Source organism: Carcharodon carcharias, chromosome 14, assembly GCF_017639515.1.
Source record: "Carcharodon carcharias isolate sCarCar2 chromosome 14, sCarCar2.pri, whole genome shotgun sequence".
Taxonomy (NCBI): domain Eukaryota; kingdom Metazoa; phylum Chordata; class Chondrichthyes; order Lamniformes; family Lamnidae; genus Carcharodon; species Carcharodon carcharias.
In genome coordinates, this window is record NC_054480.1 from 74,206,430 (window position 1) to 74,229,668 (window position 23,239).

The following is a 23,239-nucleotide window of genomic DNA, read 5'->3' on the forward strand; positions in this document are numbered from 1 at the left end:
CCATTCTCCTGCCTTCTCCCCATAACCTTGCACATTGCCCCTTTTCAAATAACAGTCTAATTCCTTTTTGAATGCTTTAATTGAATCTGCCTGCACCACACTTTCAGGCAGTGTATTCCAGACTTTAATCACTCGCTGCATGAAAGCTTTTTCTCATATTGGTTTTGCTTCTCTTGCAAATTATTTAAATCAGTGCCCTCTCATTCTTGATCCTTTCATGAGTGGGAATCACGATCTTGATCACACTAATCATACGTCCATATGGTCTGGGGAAGGAACAGGTCACTGCGGCCTACGAAAGGTGGAGTTCAAACCTGCCTCTGAAAAATGCTGATATTTTAGAGTTTTCTGGCAAATAGAGCTAACTTGACTTAAGAATTGCTTCTCCGGCAATAAGCTGGAGAGAGTTGGGCAAGTCTGCTCAGTTTTACAATAGGGTGTGAGGCTGGATTTTGTTTTAAGTTTGTGGAGTGGGACTAAATCTCTGATTTGAGATGCCACTGAAGCTCTGCTCATGCGCATGCGCACTGGTGACGCTCGGAACCTTTCGCTCGGGCCGGAGTTGCAGTCGGTATCTTGAAGAGGACGGACGCTGCTTTCCGGAAGTGACTCCCCTTTCCTGGGGCCAGTTTCTAGTTGTTGCATTCTTTCTCTTCCCCAGGAAACGGGTGTTGGTGGGAGGGGGACGCTGGCGATTGTGGCTTAGGGGACCGGAGGCTTGTGGCCACCATGGCGACCCGAAGCCTAACGGACGCCTATGTGCTGATGCGGAACCGAGCGGCCCAGAGCCGGCAGCTGCTGGCCGAGCAAGTGAGTAAAAAGCCGGGACAGGCCCTGGGCCGCGGCGCTGCGGTGAGTCCCAGTCCCAGTGTTAGTCTCTCAACGGGGCCGCGGGGAGAGGGAGAGCAAGCCGGGCCGGCACCGGGCCTCGGGAATATCAAATTAAATATATCCTCAGGATCAGGCCACTTAATTATTATATAGAATGCATATATATTGTATATCTCAGAGAGACATTTATTATATAGTATGTTGATTATATAGAATATTTTCTATATATGTATATAGAGAACTTCATATACTATTAGTATATTTAATAGAATATATATTACACATTTGGATTTATTACATAGTATATTTATGCTTATGTAGTGTATTTCTTACAGTATGTATGTTTATGTATTACTATATCGAAGGACATAAATAGGAGCAGGAATAGGTCATTCAGCCCCTCGAATCATTGGTTACAGCACAGAAGAAGGCCATTCAACCCATCATGCCTGTGCCAGATCTCTGCAAGAGCAATTCACTCAATCCCACTCCCCCAACGTTTTCTCTGTAGCCCTGTAATTTCTTTCTCCTCAAATAACGATCCAATTCTCATTTGAATGCCCTGATTGAATCTGCCTTCACTGCACTCTCAGGCAGTCTTTAGTTCTTTCTGAAATTACTGCCCTCTGGTTCTTGACCCTTCCACCAATGGGTAAGTTTCTCCCTATCCACTTTGTCCAGATGCCTCATGATCTTGAATACCTCTATCAAATATCCTCTCAACCTTCCCTTTTCCAAGAAGAATAGTGCCAGCTTCTATAATCTATCCATGTAACTGAGGACCATCATCCCTCAAACCATTCTCCTAAATATTTCCTATAATCCTCCCTGTAATGTCATGCCCAGAATTGAACGCACTGCTCCAGTTGAGGTGGAACCTGTGTTTTTATCAAGGTTTTATTCATGAAGGTGTTTTGCACTCTATGCTTTTACTTACAAAGCCCAAGATCCCATAGTCTTATTTAAGCACTTCCTCAAGCAGCCCTGCCACCTTCAATGATTTGCGCACAAATATCCCCAGATCTGTCTGCTCCTGCACCGCTTTTAGAATTGTATTCTTTTTTATATTGCTTCTTTTGTTCTTCCTGCCAGAATGTATCACCTCACTCTGCAGTAAATATCATCTGCCATGTGTCTTCACATTCCTCCAGCCTGTCAGTCCATCTCTGTTCTGCTCACAGTTCACAATACTTACAAGTTTTGTGTCATCTGCAAATTTTGAAATAGTCTAGGTCATTCATATAGATGAAAAGTAGTACCTAGTCCTACACTTTTGAGCTAGGTCTCTGTTATTGGCACAACTTCATATTACCCTGGTGTCTAACTGCCCCTGCATCTCACCAACTTTATTTATCACACTCTGATGTTCACATACATGTACTGTAAACTTAATTTGGACCTTATAACATTCCCTCTTCCTCTGACTCTATCTAACACCTTACAATTTCTTACTCTAGTGGTATCAGTCTCTCCTAGTCCTTTGTCTACCTTTTTCTTACCTTTGCTCAAGCCTGTCTTAATAGAAATATAAATATCCTTACAGTTAGGGTAGTGGGATTATTCTTTGGTAATATAATTCCTGCAGGGTAAAGGCACTGGAGGTATATAAATATATACATGGTATTATGCTTGGTGTTGGAGCCACTAGCATCCAGAGTGGGGGTAGAGAAACAATATAGGTAATATAGACCCATCAGCACTCAATGCCTTGAAGCTCCAGGGTAACAATCCATTTAGGAATATTTAACTGCCTTTGTACAGATGGATGTTTGCACGGCCTCCTTCAACACACAGGCTTATAGGCCTTATGCTGGCTTTAACAGTGCCAGATATCTTACAAGGTATTTACAGCATACAGGCCATTCTGGCCAACCAGTTCATGCAGGTGTTTATACCCTCCCACCAACACAAGCCTCTGCCCACCCCTCTTCGTCTAACCCCATAAATATATCCTTCTGTTACTTTCTCTTGTATCTTTATGTAGCTTCCCCGAGAATGCACCTATACTATTTATATCCCCACACAGCTCCTCTCTGTGGTAATAAGTTCCACATTCAAACCACTCTCTACATTAAAAAGTTTCTCCTGAATTGACTTCAATTCACAATTGGATTTATTAATGATTCTTATATTTATGGCCCTTAGTTCTGACCTCGTCTGCCAGTGGAAGCAACTTCTCTCTGTTTGTCATGTCAAACCCTTTCATCACTTCCCTGCCTGTTCAACCTTTCATGATAGGTATGATCTCTCAGTTCTGGTATTAGTCTAGTAAATATTTTTTGTAGCTTCTCCAGGGCCCATTTCTGTTTCATAATATATTTTTTGGGATTATTCATAATATTTTTTACTGGGAAATCCCAGCAGCTGGCTTTAAAGAAAGAAAGATTTAGATTAAAAAGCTCCTTTCATGACCTCAGGACATCCCAAAGTGTTTTCCAACCAATGAAGTACTTTTTGGAGTGTAGTCACTGTTGTAATATAGGAAATGCAGCAGCCAATTTGTGCGCAGCAAGCTCCCACAAACAGCACTGTGATACGGACTGGATAATTTGTTTGTGATGTTGGTTGAGGGATAAATATTGGCATGTGGATTGCCATTAGGGTTCCAGAAGGAGTGGCAATCCTGACTGACTTTTTTTTTGTTCTCATCTCTAAGCCTGATCGCTGATAATTGCAACATCTCAACAGAACAGCAGCCCAACTGATTTTAAGGATGTGGGGAAGGATCAAACTGGGACTACTGCAGCCTCATGCTTCAAAACCGTATCAGATTTAGACATTACATCTTTGGGAGAAACCAGGGGACATATCTTTTTATTTCAAAAGAGAGGAGTCAATATTTCCTTTGCAGACTAGGAATTAGTTACTAAGAGAAAAGTTGTAATGTAACTCAAAACATGGGCCAGCAGCAAGGTAATAAAAGGATTCTGACATTGTGTTACTTCTCATCAAAGTTGCAAAGGAGATCTCTCTAAGCTACTTGTTGAGTGAAATATTTACATGTCAATATTGTTCAGTCTTCTCTGAGAACAGGTGTCAGGGCCATATTGAGCTCAGGGTTAGAACCTGGCCCCTGCCCAGAGCATGTGCCCATGACCTGCGCACCTTGCCTAGAACCGATGCCTATGGCCTGTGAATTGTCACTACTGTGTGGACCCTGTCCCATAAACCTATTGTAAAATTAATACCCGATCAGTAAAAATTAGCCAATGCTAACTTGGCAAATAATTGTAAAAGTGAGGATTTGTTGTGTATTGAAGCATAACAGAGCAATAGAACTGGGAAATCTAAATTGGCCAAGATATTTGGGTTAGGAAGAGAAGTTAAGCAAAATTCTTTTCTTCTAGATGATTATTCAATAACCTCTCCTGATCTGATCAGCCGATATAAAGTCATGGTGCCATCCCAGGTTGCTGTTAACCTCTCCAAAAATTATTCAGGAAAGCAGAATGTAATGGAAATGCTCCAAGGAGGCAATATGTTATTGATGCTTTTTTCTTGTTAACGCCTGCAATATTAATATTTTTTAATCCCAGCCTGCATGCCACAGAACCATGTCAGATTTCATGCTCTAAAAGACGTTCTTATGGTTTAAAGTTAGTGGAGAGAGATTTCAAAGGAGTAGTCACTGACACTGGACTTTAATAACTGGACATTGTGGAACCTGCTGCATAGGTTAATTATGGGGTTGAATCACTGTATAATGTAGTGTACCCTGCATATTTGAGAGTGGGTTCTGGGTCTATTCACTACATTGTGGATTACAGAATTAGAAAATGATAAAGCACAGAAGGACACCTACGATGGCTTTCTGAAAGAGCTATTCAATCACTCCCACACCCCTGTTCTTTCCCCATTGCCTTGCTAATTTTTCCATTTCAAGTACTTAACCAATTCCCTTTTGAAAGCTACGATTGAACCTGCTTCCAGCACTCATTCAGGCAGTGCATTCCAGATCAGAACAACTCGCTGTGTAACTGCTTTTTCTTTTGTCATCTCTGGTTCGTTTCCCAGTTAACCTTAAATCTGTGTCCTCTGGTTCCTGACCCTACTGCCACTGGAAACAATTTCTGCTTATTTACTCTATCAAAACTCTGTGATTTTGAATGCCTGTCAATCTCCCCTTGCTTTTCTTTGAGCAGAGAAGATTAAACTGAATGTCTGAGGATATATTTTACAGATGGCCAGTGCTGCCTGCTTCTTACACACCAAAGGTTTAATGCACGGGGATCTTAAGCCTTCAGCATCTTTAATCTTTTCATGTAATGGAAGTCTTTATTCCCTGTTGCTATTCTAGTGAATCTTGACACCTTTCCTAAAGTGTGAAATCTGGAAGTGAACACAACATTTTAGCTGGGGCTTCAACCAATGTCTTATAAAGGGTTAGCATAAAATTGCTTTTGTACTCTCTGTCATTCTTAATAATGTCCATGATCCCATAAACATTTTAACGCCTTCTCAACTTGTCTTTCCACCTTCAGAGGAACGTGTAAGTACACCCTGCTCTGTTCCTGCACCTCTTTCAAATTGCACCATTTAATTAACACCACCCCTTATTCTTCCTACTAAAATGAATCACTCCACTGTTGTATTTAATTTAATCTGTAACATATCTAAGCATTTAACCAGTCTGTTTACCTTTCTGAATTCTGTTACTACCCTCCTCATTTTTTGCCACATTTCTGGATTCTGTGTCATCTACAAACTTTGAAATTATTTCTCCTATATACCCAGGTCCAGGTAATTAAAATATATATCGGAAAGAGTTGTGAACCCTAATGCAAACCTTTGGAGCACTATGTACACTCCCTAACATTCTGAAAAATAGTTGTTCACCACTAGTGTGTTTGGTGTGTGTGTTGTGTGTGTGACTATCTGTGTCTGTAGGCATTTAATCTTTACATTGTGGAATATGTATGTCTTTGCTGGGTTCAGTCATAATATATTCTGGAATATGTGTATGTTGAGGTTTACTCAGTGCATATTGTGGAGTATGTGTGCATGCATGCTTACGTACATGCTGAACAAACCCCAGCATCTTGTAGAATGTCTTTAGGTGCTGCAGTTTAATCTATACATTTTGGAGTATGAAGTGTGTGTGTCGGTGCTGGAGTTATACAGACTTGGAAGTCTCCTCTGGTGAATGGCCAGGCCCAACAAGATAGGGTGTTTGGGACAGTCTCTCCATCTACTTTCTAATGGACATGACTCCATAGCACAAACTGACCCTGAATTTGCCACTTCATTTAGAAAGGCCATAGGTTGGCTAATGTAAATAGAAGGGTTGGTGGGAGCGGGGGGGTGGAATTTGAAAGTGAGGGCTTCTAGAGTTGGGATAGGGCACATTAGGGGCAGTGTAGAGAGAGTTATACTTTGCACTTAACCTTTGCTTTGATTAACTGGTTATTATGAGCTGATGCTGCACACCAGTTTTTATTTCCTTTCCCCAGCATCTAGTTCTGATGGTCACTGAGGTTGGGGGAGGGGGGCATATAAAAGTCTGAGACAATCCTTAAAGGATCTGCTTGTGTTAGCCAATTAAAATGTAATAGCCTATTGATCACAGAATCTCACTCTAATGATTGGAAGACAGGATGTATCCTCCAGTTTGCTTTCAGATTTGACCCTTATTTTGCCCTTTCACTATTTAATTAAGAGGACTGTGACTATGTGTTGTGCATGCTGCTGTTTGCATGGCTACCAAGACTGTTTCATGTGAGTGTGTATTGTACAGAGTTCTGTGCAATTTGATGCCCTCTGTTTCCATTATATGTTTTGCTACTTTATGTTCTCAAGCATCTAAAAAAACCAAAGGAGCTTCAAGGGAAGATTTGTATTCGTATAGCATCTTTCACAACCACAATACAGCCACAGTGCTTCACAAACGGTGAAGTACTTCAAAGTGTCATCACTTGTTGCATATAGGAAATGTGGCAGCCTGTTTGTATGCAGGGAGTTTCTTTACACTCCTATGTGATAATTAACCTGTTTTCAGTGATGCTGGTTGAGGGATAAATGTTGGCCAGGGCACTGGGAAAGCTCTGCAGATCATCTTCATATAGTGCCTTGGGAGCTTTTCCATGTCCACCTGAGAGGGTTAGATGGGGCCTTCGATTAATGTCTCATCAGAAAGACTGCACCTCCGACTGTACAAGGTCTCATTATTGCACTAGACTGTCAGCCTAGAATTTGAGCTCAAATTTTCAGAAGTGGGGGATGTGAACAATTGACACCTATTCAGGGGCAAGAGTTTTACCACTGAGGCAAGGCTGCTATTGTGTGTTGCAGAGCTGGTTCTAATCAGCTGAAATATTCTAGATATGCAACTATAGATCTTGGGTCAATCAGTTTTGTTATGGTGATAGCTTTTTTCTTTTAAAGGCAAAATTATGGGTTTACTTCCAAAATAATGATCCGTTTGAGTTTTGCGGAGGGTTTCTGAACATTGTTGAGCGATGTATCTGGGGAATATGATTATACATTTTAAATATTGAAGCAACAAGATGCACTTGGATAGTGTCTTTAACATTGAAAGATGTCACAATGCACTTCACTGGCATGTAATGAATGTAATGAGCAATATTTCTACTTAGCCAAAGACGGAGATATGTAAGGGCAGGTTTTATGGAGATTTTTGGGAGGAAAGGTGGCGGAGGGACGTGTGTGGAGCAGAAAGTAAGGCTGTCAGTTGTGAGAGTACTTAGTGGGGTGTGGGGGGATTCTTGAACAAGAGATCAAGATTGGAGAAACGTAGAGTTTGCGTCAGGGATTGTAGGGATTCAGGACTTTAGAGCTATTGAAGGTCAAGGCCATGAAGGTATTTAAACACAAGGATTGGAATTTGAGGAGTTGGGACCTGGAGAAGATGTAGGTTCAACAAGGACAGCGGTGATGGGGCTTTGTTTGGTGTAGGTTATGAACAGCATAGAATTACCATTAAATTTACGGCACAGAAAGAGGCCATTCAGCTTTAGCCCATTTGGGCTGTGTCTGTGTTTATGCATCACGTGAGTCTTTGCCCACCATACTTCAAACTCTATCATTATTGCTTTCTATTCCTTTCATATTCCCAATACAATTCTGTATTCTAACCATTCTCTGATGAGAAAAGTTTCCCCTGAATGCCTTATTGGATTTATTAATGACTATCTTATATTTACAATCTCTAGTCTTGAATCCTCACAAGCAGGATCATCAGTAGAGCTTTGTATGTGTTGAGTTTTACAGAGAGTGGAGGTTGAGAGGCCAGATTGGAGAGCATTAGAATGTCAGGTTTGCAGGTACTAGAAGCATTGATGAGGATTTCAATTCCAAATTGGACTGAGATAGAGGTGGAGTTGGGCAGTGTTTGAGGTAGAAGTAGGTGGTCTTTGTGATGGAGCAGATGTGGAGCCAGAAACTCAGTTGGAGGCCAAATAGAATGGGGTGGTTGCCAGCAGCTTGGTTTAGCTTGGCCAATGACTCGGGCAGTAGATGGAATTGGTGACCAGAGATCTTGAGTTTTTGTTGGGGGCAGTTGAAGACGATGGCTTCAGTCATCCTGATAGTTAGCTGGAACAAATTGTTTAGCAAGCAATCTACTATACCGAAGAAGCCGAGTTATCGAGAGAGCTGGTGGAGAGGTCAAGCCTAGTATCATTGGTTCATCTGAGAAAGTTGTCATCCAACTGAAAATGTTCCAGTAACCAAACCTGTGAAATCTAATCTACAGCTGCCAAACCCTCCATCCACAGAGTGGAAAGGAGCAGCTTGCTAAACGTGAACTGTACCAAGTGGTGCAGGTACATTGAGACTGACATCAGTAAACTTCTCCAGATCATTGAGAGTCCCGTTTGAAAATTATAAGTTGACGTTCTGGCAAAGGTGGTCTGGCTCTTTGTGCAATGTTAGACAATCTTAACCAGAAAACCTCTCCATTTGTAAAACAAAACAAAACTCTTGAACATTGTGTCCTCAGCCCGACACATAATCCAGATGGTACTGCAGTGGTGAGGGAGTGCTGCACTGTCAAAGCTGTGCTTTTCAGATAAGCTGCCAGACTCTACAGTGGGAGAGGAATGTGGGATGTTTTGGCCAACATGTCTCCCTGAACCAGCAATATCAAAGAATAGATTCAATTATTCAATTATCTTGTGCTGTATGTGAAATCTTGCTGTTTGGAGGTTGGCTGCTACATTTGCCCATATGATAGCAGCTGCATTTCAGAAGTACATTGGGATGTTTATGAGAGTTGTAATGAGGCACTGTATAAATGGAAGTCTTTTCAAGCACCCGATGTTAAGTTACTGGTGAGTCTCTCTGTGAGGAGCTACTGAGGTTAGTTAATGTGCAGTGATTAATTATTAAGATGTTATCCCAGCTTTCATGCTGCAGATTAATTCAGCTAGTTTACACCAGGTTGTGCTCCTTACACCCTTCTCTGCATTATAAATAAGACTGGAATAATGAAAGTCCCAGGATTAAACTCATTATTGCAGTTTGGTTTTGTTTCCTCCAGTTAACTCAGCTGGCTGCTCTTTGCCAATGAACCTGGTGTGACTACACTGACAGATGGTTACAGTCCTTACTGGGGATGCTGGTTTCTGTTAACTTACTGTCTGTGTTTTTTTACTCGCTGTCTGATCTGACCACCTGTGTCTGTTTCCTCTGTTCTGGTCTCCCTGGTTGGCTGGGGTTTGATGGATGCTGCCAATCGCTGCAGGAGTTGGATGAGGTACTGTCCAATTTATCATTCATGAACTACAAAGAGCAAGGCTTTTGGTGCTAGAGCCCAGTGTAATCTTGTGTTTAAAAATTCACATTTAACAGAAATTCCTAAATGCCTTGCAGGTATTTACACTGCATTTCAAGATCTTAAGGCTTCCACTTCTGACAGTAATGACCTTTGATATGAAACATTGCCCATCCAACATACAAACACCACATCATAGATCTCTGAAGGATTGATGGTCAATAGGAGTTTACCCTGTGCACAGAAGCTGCCCAGTATTGTCTCATACTTTACAACATGGTTTAATACAGTGTACTCAAATGCTTGGTATGCACCCACTGTGTTTTGTTTGCTCCTGAGCTGCCAATATTAGTATTTCACATCTAGTGAGTTACGAACACTTATCCACTTCTGAACATTGCCCACTTTTGCCCTGTTCTGTTGAAACCCAAGCGCAAAGGCTCACCGTTGCACCTCCTAATTCCTTGAGTGCTGCCCCAGAGAGCAGCCCCACTCCATTCACTGCAGAGTTCTGCAGCCTAAGTCCAGCCCTACACGAAGTCCCACACATCCATTACCCTGCTCTTGCTGAATTCCACAGGTACCCCCTTCCCCAGAATGTCAGCTTTCACAACATTGCCTTTGCTTTTAAGTCATTTTGTGATCTTGCTATCTTTTCCTGGTGATCCTCTCCAATGCAATCTGTATCCTCCCTCCTTGACTTTGGAAGCTCCTCTGCTTCAGCTCTCTCCACTCATCAGAGGTCAATCAGTGCCAGTATCCCTGTCTTTCAAACTTTCTCCTCACATCATCATTTTCCTCTCACCCTTCAGAAACATAACGGATCTCCTTCCAGATAATGTCCCTTAATATCACTGACCCAAGTTTGTTGATGTGAGAGATAGTGCTTGAATGCTGCAACCAACAGAGGTTGCAAATCTTTCCCACACATACCTTTATCCTGAAATTCTAGCAGCCTTTTATTGTATGTTTTCTAGGTTTAAATTTGAGTGTTGCAGGGCCTCTGATATGACATGTATGCTGCTGGCTCTTTCGTTAAAGAAACCTCATTGTGTAGTGGCTGTCTTCTGTACTACATTGCGCATTGGACTGAATATTTTAACGTATCTTTACTTTGCCCCTTGTGGACAGAGTGTTGCTTGAGCTGAATAGTCAGCGAATGGGATTAAATTGATAGAGGGAGTCCTTTGAATGAAACCTATGATATGCTGTTGAACCCTTAACTCTGCAGCTAGGAATGCAGAGATATTTCACTGGACTGGTTGACTGGAGACAGAGTCTCCAGAGGTGACACTGTAGCTATATAGTCTATAGTGTGTCCACACTTGGAATATTGGGTTCAGCTCTGCTTACCATGCTCAATAAAAACAAATGCAGACATTGGGAAGGATGCAGGGAAGGATTAAAGTTCAATGTAAAGGGAGTCAAGTAATGAGGAAAGACTAGAGAGTTATCTCTCCAGTCTAGAGAGAAGCTGGTTGTTTAGGGTATGTCTAAATTGTATTAAATGGCAGAAAGGGTAAGTCTAGAATATTGCCTTAACTTAAGTCAGGAAGGTGGCACCAAAAATTAATTAGTAAAAACTAAAATTCATATATTGAGAATTTCTTCCCCCCCAAAAAAATGGTTTGGTATAATCATTAAGGATGTTTGCAGTATAGCTGGATTCTAAAATGGAGGAGATAGCATAGCAGAGGAGTGGGTTTCAAAATTTATTGTTTGACAGACCCCTTTTCAAATGGATTAGTAATCAAGGATTCCCTCATCTAAATGATAATACGATATAATGCTCATAAGATGAAAATGCTGCATATAGTGTTTTAATAATGCTTTTAAGTAAGCAGGTATTTACTGACAGGTGAGATGGGTGTGCCTGCTTCTCACTGCAGAGCCTGCTTATCCTTGGTGTGAAGTGTACTGCACTGCGCTCCTGCCTCTTGGCTCACATCAAGCCTACCTCTGGCTGACTCTCATTTGCTTTCTCTTGACCGCAGTACCCAGGGTGATCAACCACCCTGCTTGGTGAGCACTTCCATAATATTTTGTGGACCCTCTGGAAAGTGTCTATGGACCCCAGTTTGAGAAACTCTCTAGGTGAGGAACAAATTTAATAGACTGAATTGGCATGTGACTGGGATTGTGGCTGTACCAGTGCAACAGATATCACCTTCCATCTCCAGTGGATTGGGGATTGGATGGGTGGAGGATGGTGGGTGCAGTGGCCACAGCCTTGGGGGTTTCTGGAGGTGGGGGCAGGCAACATCATTTTGAGCTATAACCAGGCCATGATCTAACCCTGACAAATTTGACAGGTTTGCAGGACATGGGTTTTGGGAGCTGTAGCAAACCATTTCCTTTGTAATTAAGCTCCGTTGAAATATTGTAGCAGAAAGGGCCTGACCAGTGAAGCCTGAACCATTTCCCTGGCCCCACACACCATGATTTACTTGTCTCCAATATTTTCTGTTTCCCTTTCCTATTCGTTGACCTTGGAAGTAGAGACTGTATCAGCTGGCATAAGCTGGTATTAACAAGAAAAGGTTTGACAGGAGAGATTCTGTACTTAGGAAAACTTCATTGCAAAATGTAGCACCTTCCCTATACAGTTATCAGCAGAAGCATTGACACAGATTATAGGACCTGATTAATAATTCCACATGGGCTGGTACCCCTGAGTATCAAAAGATGTGCAGCCAGAAGGTGGTGTTGGTGTTTACCTGCTGTGTGGGGGGGGAGTACACTGACTGTGTGTTTGTCTTGTTGACAGATTGCTGATGATCGCATGGCGTTGGTGTCCGGGATCAGTCTGGATCCAGAAGCTGCCATTGGTGTCACCAAGAAACTGCCTCCGAAATGGGTGGATGGAGTGGAGCAGGTAAGTGATTAGTATGTCTGGGTGATGCAGATTATGCTGGTTTGGAATTTTACTGGGAAAATGAGTTAAGTGTTCAGGGTATTGTGCATATAATAGGTAGGGAGTGTTCAGGGTCCCTTTAACAAGTGAGTGTTTGTTGGTGAGCTGGGTGGTGGGGGGCAGGGGTTGGTGATAAAAAGAGGAAGCTTCCCTGTAAACACGTTTGGGTCTTGGAGAAGGGCCACTCTGTTGAGTGGGAGGCTCCCTAAAATCAAATTCTTTCGGGAGGGTGAACGAAAGTGAGGCTTCTTAAGCTTCGTCAGTGTGTGGGCCAGGATGGGTGGTGGTTTGCAGGTCTTCTCCAAGGAATGGGGAGACTCCCTCTAACCAGTCCATGCTAGAGTTTGTGTTCCGTGCGGGAGTGTTGAGACTCCCTGCGATCAATAACAACAACTTACATTTATAAACAACCTTTAACGTGTAAAGTTTCCCAAGGTGCAGCACAGGAGTGTTATCAGCAAAAACTGACACCAAGTCACATAATGTGATATTAAGACAGCTGACCAAAAACTTGGTCAAAGAGGTAGGCTTTAAGGAACAACTTAGAGGGCGGCAAAGAAATAGGAAAGTGAAAAATTTAGGGAGGGAACTCCAGAGCTTAGGCCCTAGGCAGATGAAGGCACGGCTGCCAGTGGTGCAGCGATGAAAACCGAGGATGCAGAATTAGAGGCCAGGATTGGAGGACCGCAGAGTTCTTGAAAAATGTAGGGTTTGTGGAAGTTACGGAAACAGGGAGGGGTGAGACCCTGGAGAATCTCGTGCACTAGCATGAGAATTTTAAACAGAAGACCTATTGGAACCGATGTTGGCCAATGAGCACAGGGGTTTTGGGGAAATGGGACATGGTTTGAGTCAGGATACAGGCGGCGGAGTGTTGTACGAGTTGAAGTTTACAGAGAGTGGACGATGGGGAGGCCAGCCAGGAGATCATTCAAATAGTCACTTCTGGAAGTAACAAAAACTCGGATGAGGGTCTCAGCAGCTGATGGGCAGAGAAGGAGATGGGCAACATCATTGTGATTAAAGTAGGTGGTCATGGTGATGGAGAGGATATGGGGTCAAAAGCTGAGCTCAGGATCAAACAGGGCATCAAGGTTGTAATCAGTCTGGTTCAACTTAAAATAGTGGCCAGTGACACGGATGGAATGAGTGGCTAGGAAGCAAAGCTGGTGGTAGGATCCAAAAGTCAATGGCTTTGGCTTTCCCACAATACTTAATTGGCAAACGTTTCTGCTCATTGGATGTCAGACAAGCAGTTTGACAATTCAGAGATAGTGGAGGAATCAAGAGAGGTGATGGTGAGTTGGAGCTAGGTGTTGTCAGGGTACATCTGGAACCTGACATGTCTTCAGATGATGTCGCCGAGGGATAGCATATAGGTGAGAAATAGGACGTGACACCAAAGGTAATGGTGTGGGTGCGGGAAGAGAAGCCAGGTGATTTGTTGGCTGTGAATGGTTATGTAAGAATTGAACCAGGTGAGGACAGTCCCACTCAACTGGACAGCAGAGGAGAGGCATTGGAGGAGGATGGTATGGTCGATGTGTCAAAGGCTGCAGACAGGTCGAGAAAGGTGAGGAAGAATAGGTTACTTTTGTCACGTCCACGTAGGATATCATATGGGACTTTGATAAGGGCCATTTCAGAACTAGGGCACGGATGGAAACGGGTTTGGAGAGTTTCAAATCAGTGCTTGTGTTGAGGCAGCAATCTGTCAGGGAATGTGGAGACATCATGCGTCAATGAGGTGGGTTGCAGATTGAAATGTTGATATGTTTTTTATTCTCTCTTTCTCCTGTAAGATTCAGTTTGACATCACCAGAATCAAACAGAAGATGAAGGAGCTGGCTGGTTTACATGACAAGTATCTGAACCGGCCAACACTGGATGACAGCAGTGAGGAGGAGCATGCGATAGAAATTACCACACAGGAAATAACACAGGTCTGGAATACTTCTGCAGTAGGGCAACATTAATAGAGTGGAGAGACCTGGGAGTCAGAAGCAGGAGTATGATACAGCCTCTGTTTTAAACAGAAACCTACTGTAGAATGTTATAGCCCACACAATCTATAAAATCTGCCCTAATTCTTCTCCACTTGAGCCACCTATTCTAATCACCCCCTTCTGCTCCCTCCCCATACCTTTTAACATGTTTATTTGTCTGGCAGAATGCATTTTAACAGAATGTATGAACACTTATTAGACATTGCTGGCTGGCTTTAGTATTCCAAATGTTTCTCCTGAATTCCCTGTTTTCTTTCTTTGTGACTATCTTATTCTGATGGCCTCCGGTTTTGCTCTTCCCCATAAGTGGAATCACACAATTTTAAAGCCTCTTGTAGATTACTCCGCAGCCTTCTCTTTTCAAGAGAAAAGAGACCAAGCCTGTTCTTCCTTTCCTGATGAGCATGACATTGCATTTGTTATCGTACTTGTAAATCAATTTTTAACATCTTTTCCCGTGTTCACATCCTTTATGTAATCTGGCGACCAGACCCCAGAGAGGGGTGGAGGCAGGGTCAATGAATGTTTTTAAGGCAGCGGTAGATAATCTTTGACTCCCTTGTTAGTTAAGAATCTACCAAGGGTAGATGGAATGTGGAGCTGAGGCTACATTCAGATCAGCCATGATCTTATTGAATGGCGGAGCAGGCTCGACAGGTCAAATGACTTTCTTATGCTTCTGTTTTCTATGTTCCGATGCTTCCGATATTCCAGTACTGTGTGTGGCCTTACCATAGTTCAGTATAAGTTTATCATAACTTCTCTACTTTGCAATTCTATCCCTGTGGAAATAAAAAGAGCAAGCAAAAACTAGATTTTATGGCCTCTCAACTTGCATTGTCACTTTGTGTTTATCTATTTGCACCCCTCTCACTCATTTAGATTCTTATTTTCCAAGTAAATAGGCCTCCTTTTTCTTAAAATGTAATCTTATCTGTGGTGAAATTAATTTGCCAATGATATGCCCATGCTGCAAGCTTAATAATGCTTCTTATAGTTTGTTGAGGTCCTGCTCAGTATCGGCTATCCCCCATGCCACACCACCATAAATTTGCTGATACCCCCAAATTTAGAAATTGTGCTTTTGATTTCAAAGTCTGAGACATTAATATAAACTGTGAACAACAATAGTTCCAGCATTGATCATTGTAGACCCCACTTTCCACCTTTGGTCACTGTGAATAGCTGCCCTTTACCCTGAGTCTTTCTGTCTTGCAGCCAGCTAGCTATTCATTCAAAGGGAGTACTAAAAGTTAACTAAAGAGTTAACGTGGGAGGGATGAATTTCCACTGGGGTTTATCTGCCATAATTTTGGCTGCCGAATCACTGGGAAAAACAGTGTGCCATTTTTCGAAGGATTTTGCAGCTCTCCTGGTGTTAGGGCAGACAACCCCTCTGGTCCTTGATACCAAGAAAGGCACACTAATGTATATCAGACATGCATTGTCAAAATTTTAACCTTTAGCTACTGAGTCATTCTTCAGTAAGGGAACCAAGAATTAGTTAAAGCAGGTCTATTCTACATTTGCACAGGTACATTTCCATACAATTACACATTTAAAGGAGTGCTGAGAGATGGATTGAATGTGCTAACTTTTCTGATCCTGCTTTGCTTTCCCTTCAGATGTTCCACCGGTGTCAGCGATCAGTGCAGAGCCTGCAGGGAAAATGGCGCAGCTGCACAGAGCAGGAAGAACGGGTCCTACGAAATGTCGTCTCCTCTCTAGCACAAGCTCTTCAAGACCTGTCGACTAATTTTCGACATGCCCAGTCCAATTATCTCAAACGTAAGCAACCAAGGACAGGGAAACACTTTAATCCGAGTCATTATTTGAGTTTCACTGGTCTGTATAGGTATGAACAGTGCTTTCTAGGACATGAAAGAGTTTGTATTGATTGGTAATGGCTCATGGACGCAGGGCCAAATGTCTCCACCAAACTAAAAACCGACTTAAGTTAATTACATTAGTTAACAAGCAGGAAAAATGTTACTGTAAGCACTCAGTCTACTTTGGGGTTTCAGTTACTCATGCATTGAATCAGAATCTTACAGTACAAAAGGCCATTCAGCCTGTTGTGCCTGTGTCAGCTCTTCGGAACAGTTATAAGACCGTAAGATATAGGAGCAGAAATTAGGCCATTCGGCCCATCAAGTCTGCCCCGCCATTCAATCATGGCTGATAAGTTCCTCAACCCCATTCTCCCGCCTTCTTCCCGTAACCTTTGATCCCCTTACCAATCAAGAACCTATCTATATAAGTCTTAAATACACTCAATGACCTGGCCTCCACAGCCTTCTGTGGCAATGAATTCCATAGATTCACCACTTTCTAGCTAAAGAAGTTTCTCCTCATCTCTGTTCTAAAAGGTCTTCCCTTTACTCTGAGGCTGTGCTCTCGGGTCCTAGTCTCTCCTACTGATGGAAACATCTTCCCCAAGTCCACTCTATCCAGGCCTTTCAGTATTCTGAAAGTTTCAATCAGATCCCCCCTCATCCTTCTAAACTCCATCGAGTATAGACCCAGAGTCCTCAAACATTCCTCATATGTTAAGCCTTTCATTCCTGGGATCATTCTGGTGAACCTCCTCTGGACCCTCTCCAGAGCCAGAACATCCTTCCTGAGATACGGGGCCCAAAATTGCTCACAATATTCTAAATGTGGTCTGACCAGAGCCTTTTAAAGCCTCAGCAGCACATCGCTGCTTTTATATTCTAATCCTCTCGAAATAAATGTCAACATTGCATTTGCCTTCCTAACTACCGACTCAACCTGCAAGTTAACCTTAAGAGAATCCTGGATTAGGACTCCCAAGTCCCTTTGCATTCCAGATTTCTGAATTCTCTCCCCATTTAGAAAATAGTCTAAGCCTCTATTCTTCCTACCAAAGTGCATGACCTCACACTTCCCCACGTTGTATTCCATCTGCCACTTTTTTGCCCATTCTCCTAACCTGTCCAAATCCTTCTGCAACCTCCCCGCCTCCTCAATACTACCTGTCCCTCCACCTATCTTTGTGTCATCTGCAAACTTAGCCAGGATGCCCTGAGTTCCTTCATCTAGATCATTAGTGTATAAAGTGAAAAGTTGTGGTCCCAACACTGACCCCTGTGGAACTCCACTAGTCACCGGCCACCATCCTGAGAATGACCCCCTTATCCCCACTCTCTGCCTCCTGCCAGACGGTCAATCTTCCATCCATGCTAGTATCTTTCCTCTAACACCATGGGCTCTTATCTTACTGAGCAGCCTCCTGTGTGGCACCTTGTCAAAGGCCTTCTGGAAGTCCAAGTAGATAACATCCATTGGCTCTATGTAATTATTATCTATGCGTTATGCAATTATTCATACCACTGTTGCCCCATGTCCCTGAAAATTTTTCCTTGTCCAGTATACATCCTATTGAAGTTTATTAAATTTGCTTCCATCCCCCTTTCAGGCAATGAATTCCGGATCAAAACTCTGCATTTAAAAAAAAACTCTTATCTCAGCCTCTCTTGCCAATTATCTTAAAAATGGTTACTGACCCTCCTGTAGCGGAATCAGCTTCTCCCTATTTGCCCAAACAAAATCCCTCATGATTTTGAACACCTATTAAATATCCCTTAAAAATTCTATGCCACAAGGAGAAGAATACAAACTTCTTCCTCCTATTTCTTGTGTTCTTGAATCCCTCCACAACAATCTGGTATATCTGCTATTTACCCTCTCTAAAGCCTTGTCATCTTTCCTAAAGTTTGGTGTCCAGAGTTGCGCACAATACTCTAACTGAGGTCTAACCATGATTTATAAATTTATAAAAGCCTAGCTTCCTTGCTTTGGAAGATTTTGAAATAAATTTTTCAGGACAACTTATGTAATGTTTTCTCAGCCTTCTAACAGTTGCTGTATTTGGCAAATGTGCACTTGCAAATCTGATATCCCTGAGAGAAGTCCTCATCACCTGGTGTAAAATGACAGTGTGCCTTTAGATTTCCCTTCATGATCAAATCCCCTAATTGCCCAGCGCCCTGGGACCAAAGAGGTGGGAAAGTCAACCAGGACTTGCTCTCCTCACCACTATCCAGCAACCCTTGTGTAAAGTGTACATGACATGACAGGCTTTGGCTTGACTGTGATTCACTCTTGCCTGCTGACATTTGCTATCCAACCACGCACATGGAGATTTGATGAGGAATTGAGTGCTGCCGGCACCCAATTCCCAGCAAGATTCAGAAGCTGTAAGGGAGAGAGGGGATCTTTTGGAGGGGGCTCTGAAAGTGGAGTGCTTTTTGTTTTATTTTAACCCTTCTAAATATAACCCTGTTCTAAATAAATAAAGGGACTTAAAGAATTCCATGTTTTATTTGTTTTGCAGGTTTACTCCCTTCCATTTACAGGATTTTTATTTTTTCTGATAGGTTTGAAGAATCGAGAGGAAAGATCCAAACACTTTTTTGACACGTCGGTGCCACTAATGGATGATGGTGAAGACAACAATCTTTATGACAAGGTGGGTACACTAATCATTGGCGCCATGCTGCAGAGTTATGATCAAATATAATTGTGTTATCTGGCCCCACTTGGTTTAGTGGCACAGTCTCCACTGCTTGTAGTGAGATGTGTTGGTGTGAGCGCAATTAGCCTGCTATAATTGATGGCCTCTATAACAGGGCAGTGCTATTTCACTAATCAATAAGATTGTTGTAGGTCATCACTAAATGATCTAAACAAGACTGCATGCAATGTGACTTACTGTGTTTGAACTGCAGCCTAACTTGAACATCAGACTACTTGGAGACTAATTGGAACTGTTTAAATACACAAGATAATTCATTAGCAAGATATTATTTACTGATTCACCTCCTTAAGTTTGTTCTTGCATCCAGTGCACCTTAATGAGGTTGAAAGCTTGGCCTAAATAGCCAAGTGGTTATGGTACTGGGTTTGTAACCCCCAGATCAAGAGTTCAAATCTCACAATCAAGAGTTCAAATCTCACAATGGCAAACTATGAAACAATGTAACTTCATCTGAAACAGATGGAAACAGGTTTAATGAGGTTGAACCAATGTGTAAGCACTACTGTTTCTTCCCAACATAAATAGAGCATTTAAGGTGCTATATCTGCCAATTATAAAATTGAGGTTAATACAAATTTTGTTAATGATTATTATTTTGTGACTGAATTAAGTGACTGTCCATCTTAAACATGGACAATTTGAATTGGCGGGGACTGTGGTAATTTTGTACAAGGATGGTATGCATTTTGAGAGTTATGATGAATTTGCCACAGGAACCCAAGTATGAAAATCAGGACAAAAACAAAAACAGAATTACCTGGAAAAACTCAGCAGGTCTGGCAGCATCTGCATGAAAGGGAGAGTTGTGACTGGCAGCCACATAATGAGCGCTCCACAATCTGACTGTTTGTTTATTGCTATGTTGGTGCCCTTTGGGCCTCGTCCCTTCATTTGTATTGTGGTGGTGTAGTGCTAATGTTACTGGGCTAGTAATCCAGAGTTGTTGACTAATGACCCAAAGAACTATTTCACATCCCATTATAAAGAGAGTGCAAATTTGAATTCAGTTTGTGGAAAAATCTGAAAATGTAAAGCTGGTATCCAGAAAAGCTGTTGGTTTCTTGTAAGAGCTGAACTTGATCACTAATAGTTTTGAAGGCCTGCTGTCCTTCCCCACTTTGGCCTATAAGTTACTCCAGAGCCACACCAACATGTTGACTATAACTCCCTCTGAAGTGGCTGAGCAAGTCATTCAATTCAGGGCTACTAGGCAATGCACACCAGTTCTTAGTGACACCTGTCTTACAAGAAAGTAACAAAGGTATTGGTGCACTTTAGTAAAGTGTCCTATTGTACCCTGTGGGTAACTAATTTAATTAACTGGCTTTGTCTGTTGAGGGTATGTGAACAGGTCTTCCCTGTTACTTCCTCAGGGTTTTACAAACGATCAGTTGCTACTGGTGGAAGAGAACACTCTGATGGTGGAAGAACGGGAGAAGGAGATCCGACAAATTGTACAGTCAATCTCGGACTTGAATGAAATCTTCAGGGAGCTGGCCACCATGATAGTGGAACAGGTGGAGTATCTTTGGAGAAGCCTTAACACGTAAATGTGAGATCCTTTTCCAGATTTGCCACCAGAAGGAAGGAGCCATATGCATGTGCACCTGTTCAGCCTCTGTGTTTCATTTTCAGCTCAATCCAGCCCCGCCGATCCCACTGCCTCCATTTCAAAGTATGTTCCTTACTATATGCACCAACGAATCTCATTGCGGGAGAGGCAGTGAGCAGAGATCAGACTTCAACTTTGAAGAAGATGGGTCATAATTGGTCCAACCTGAAGTTGGGAAACCCAGTTAAACAGTCCCTCACAGAGCAAAGCTGCAGTAACAAATACTGCTGCCAAAATCAGCAATTCTGCAGAGAAACATTCTCCCACTCCCAAGGTGCCCATCCTTTTTCTGCCCCATTTCACTTTTTCAACACATTGCAGCTTGAGTGCTGGTATTCAGCTAGCTTGGTGCACAAGCTCCTGCACCATTGAAGCAGTTCAGCCATGCATCCTGCTGGCCAGGATACTGTACTTGGTGCAAGAAGGTCTGAAAGAGCAGGGATCTGATGAACCTTTCATTAACTGTGCAGCTGCCTCATTCTTTATATTCATTTTCAGGGGACTATTTTGGACCGGATTGATTACAACGTTGAACAATCCTGTATTAAAACAGAAGAGGGCTTGCAGCAGTTGCAGAAGGTACGGCTCTCTCGGATGACTGTTTATACAGCATGCGTTTGTCATTACAGAAAATACATCACACCAATCTGCTTGTATAGTTTTTTCAAGTTGATATGGCTGGGTCACTAATTTAAGGTAACTGAATACCACCTGGGATTCCAGGATTCATCAGAACTGACAACAGGTTATCAACCTGAACTGTTAACACTGTTTTCATCTCCAACGTTATTCAGATCCTACTGTTAAATTCACCAGGACCTGAGGAAAACCCATTCTCCTAGATCTCCCGACCTCTTGGCAGCAATGCCCACTCTCGATCCCTTCCCAATTCTGAGATAATATTCAGTTCATAGGCACAGGAGGAGGCAATTCAGCTGCTCGAGTATGCTCAGCCATTCATTTAGATCATAGCTGATCTGTTTTTTAACTCCATTTACGTGCCTTTGAACCATATCTCTGAAATTTGTTGGGTAAGGATCAATTTCTGTCCAGAAATCAATTATTGTCCCAGAATCCACAGCCAAATTTCTTCTATGCTTTCTGAAAAAGTGTTTCCTGATTTCACCCCCCACCCCTAAACTATCTTAGTTCTAATTTTAGGATTTTGTCCTCATTAATTGTCTCACTGGGGGCATTGTTTATCAGCACCTCGCCTATTGAATCATTTTGAATTCCTTCTTCTGATCACCCTTTAATCTCCTAAACTCAAGAAAATATAAAACAAGTTGATGCAGCCTGTCTTCATAATTTAACCCTATAAACCCTGGTATAATTTTAATAAAGTGGTAAATAATGCAAGGGCTTTACAGAGTAAATAATAAAAGATCATTTAAACTGATCAGTTAATCGGGTCTAAAAGGATGGGAGTTATGATGGCCATTAAAGGGAAAGTTAGCACAAATTGTTTCACGCATAACGTTTTTAAAACAAAATCACAGCTGCTAGTGAAACAGCCAATCAACATTTGAAGGACATTTGAAAAATTCTTCAAGAAGAACAACATCAAAAAGCCCAGAGGAAGGGATAGGGAATAGACTAGTTGGCTCCACTGTTGAACTGTCACAGGCCCAATGAACTGAATGATGGATCTTAGGATGTATAAATACGAGTGTTCATATAAGCTGAACATTCTCTAATAGTTTCTATTTTTAATTTTGCAGGCTGAGCAATACCAGAAGAAGAATCGAAAGATGTTGGTCATTCTGATTTTGTTTGTGATAGTAGTGGTTCTCATTATTGTGTTAATAGGAGTCAAATCAAGGTGATCGGCAGGAACTCCCCTACAGTGGGAACGCATGAGGAAAATGCACTAGGGTTGGTGATAAAAATGTCTGAGAGGGGGAACTATGGAACAGGATCAGATCCTCTGAATTACTTCACTCCAGAAAATCAGGAACATATTGTGATTGCTGTGTTGTAAATTGAGTTGGGGGGGGGGGGGGTGGTTGTGGGGATGGGGGGGGGAAGGTGTGCTCTCTCTCTTGTGTTGCTCGTGAGCAGTACTTGGATTTGCTTCTTTCCGCATTCCTCCTTCAGCTGGTGATGTGCTAGTGGTCTGTATCCAACTGATCTCCCATTGAGGAACAGGTTCAACTTTACAAGGAGCATTGTCAGCATCTCAGTGGAGTGGAGTGGGTTCTGGCATTTCTCTAGTTTGCCTTGAGCACACCGGGTTCCTCTGCATTCCTTTCCTTTGTGTACCGATGTATATGTTGCAGCAATTCTGGTTTTGCATATTGAACTTTTTTTCCAAGAAAAAATGACTTATAACCAAGCTTTGTATTTATGGTTATATCCAATAGCAACCATCAAAAGCTAAACTGAGCAAATGTTTCATGGAGGTCCAAGTGTTGTCCAGCTTTATTGTACTTCGTTTTGCTTGACATACTGTGTGCACGTTTGAATACACAGCAGCCTGTGATTTCCTTTTGGGTGGGGAGGGTGTGTTGTTCTGCAAAACATGGCAGTGTAACAGTGCAGTGGGAGTCTGTGCCCATGGTTTGTTATTGTCTGCTGCCAACCC

General features: G+C 42.3%; 1 protein-coding gene across 4 annotated transcripts; it reads left to right on the forward strand.

The window, feature by feature from the left end:
* The first annotated feature begins 617 nt into the window (after window positions 1-617).
* Window positions 618-22,642, forward strand: stx16 (syntaxin 16). Of its 4 annotated transcripts, none has more exons than XM_041204792.1 (9): window positions 618-852; window positions 9,533-9,544; window positions 12,330-12,437; window positions 14,279-14,419; window positions 16,108-16,270; window positions 18,883-18,974; window positions 20,417-20,560; window positions 21,154-21,234; window positions 22,377-22,642. In XM_041204792.1, the coding sequence occupies exons 1-9, from the start codon at window positions 730-732 to the stop codon at window positions 22,479-22,481; spliced, it is 969 nt and encodes a 322-aa protein (XP_041060726.1). In that variant the 5' UTR covers window positions 618-729; the 3' UTR covers window positions 22,482-22,642. The 4 variants fall into 4 exon arrangements, with proteins under 4 accessions (XP_041060726.1, XP_041060729.1, XP_041060727.1 ...); XM_041204795.1 differs by having other exon boundaries at window positions 618-810; XM_041204793.1 differs by lacking the exon at window positions 9,533-9,544.
* The last annotated feature ends 597 nt before the right edge of the window (window positions 22,643-23,239 follow it).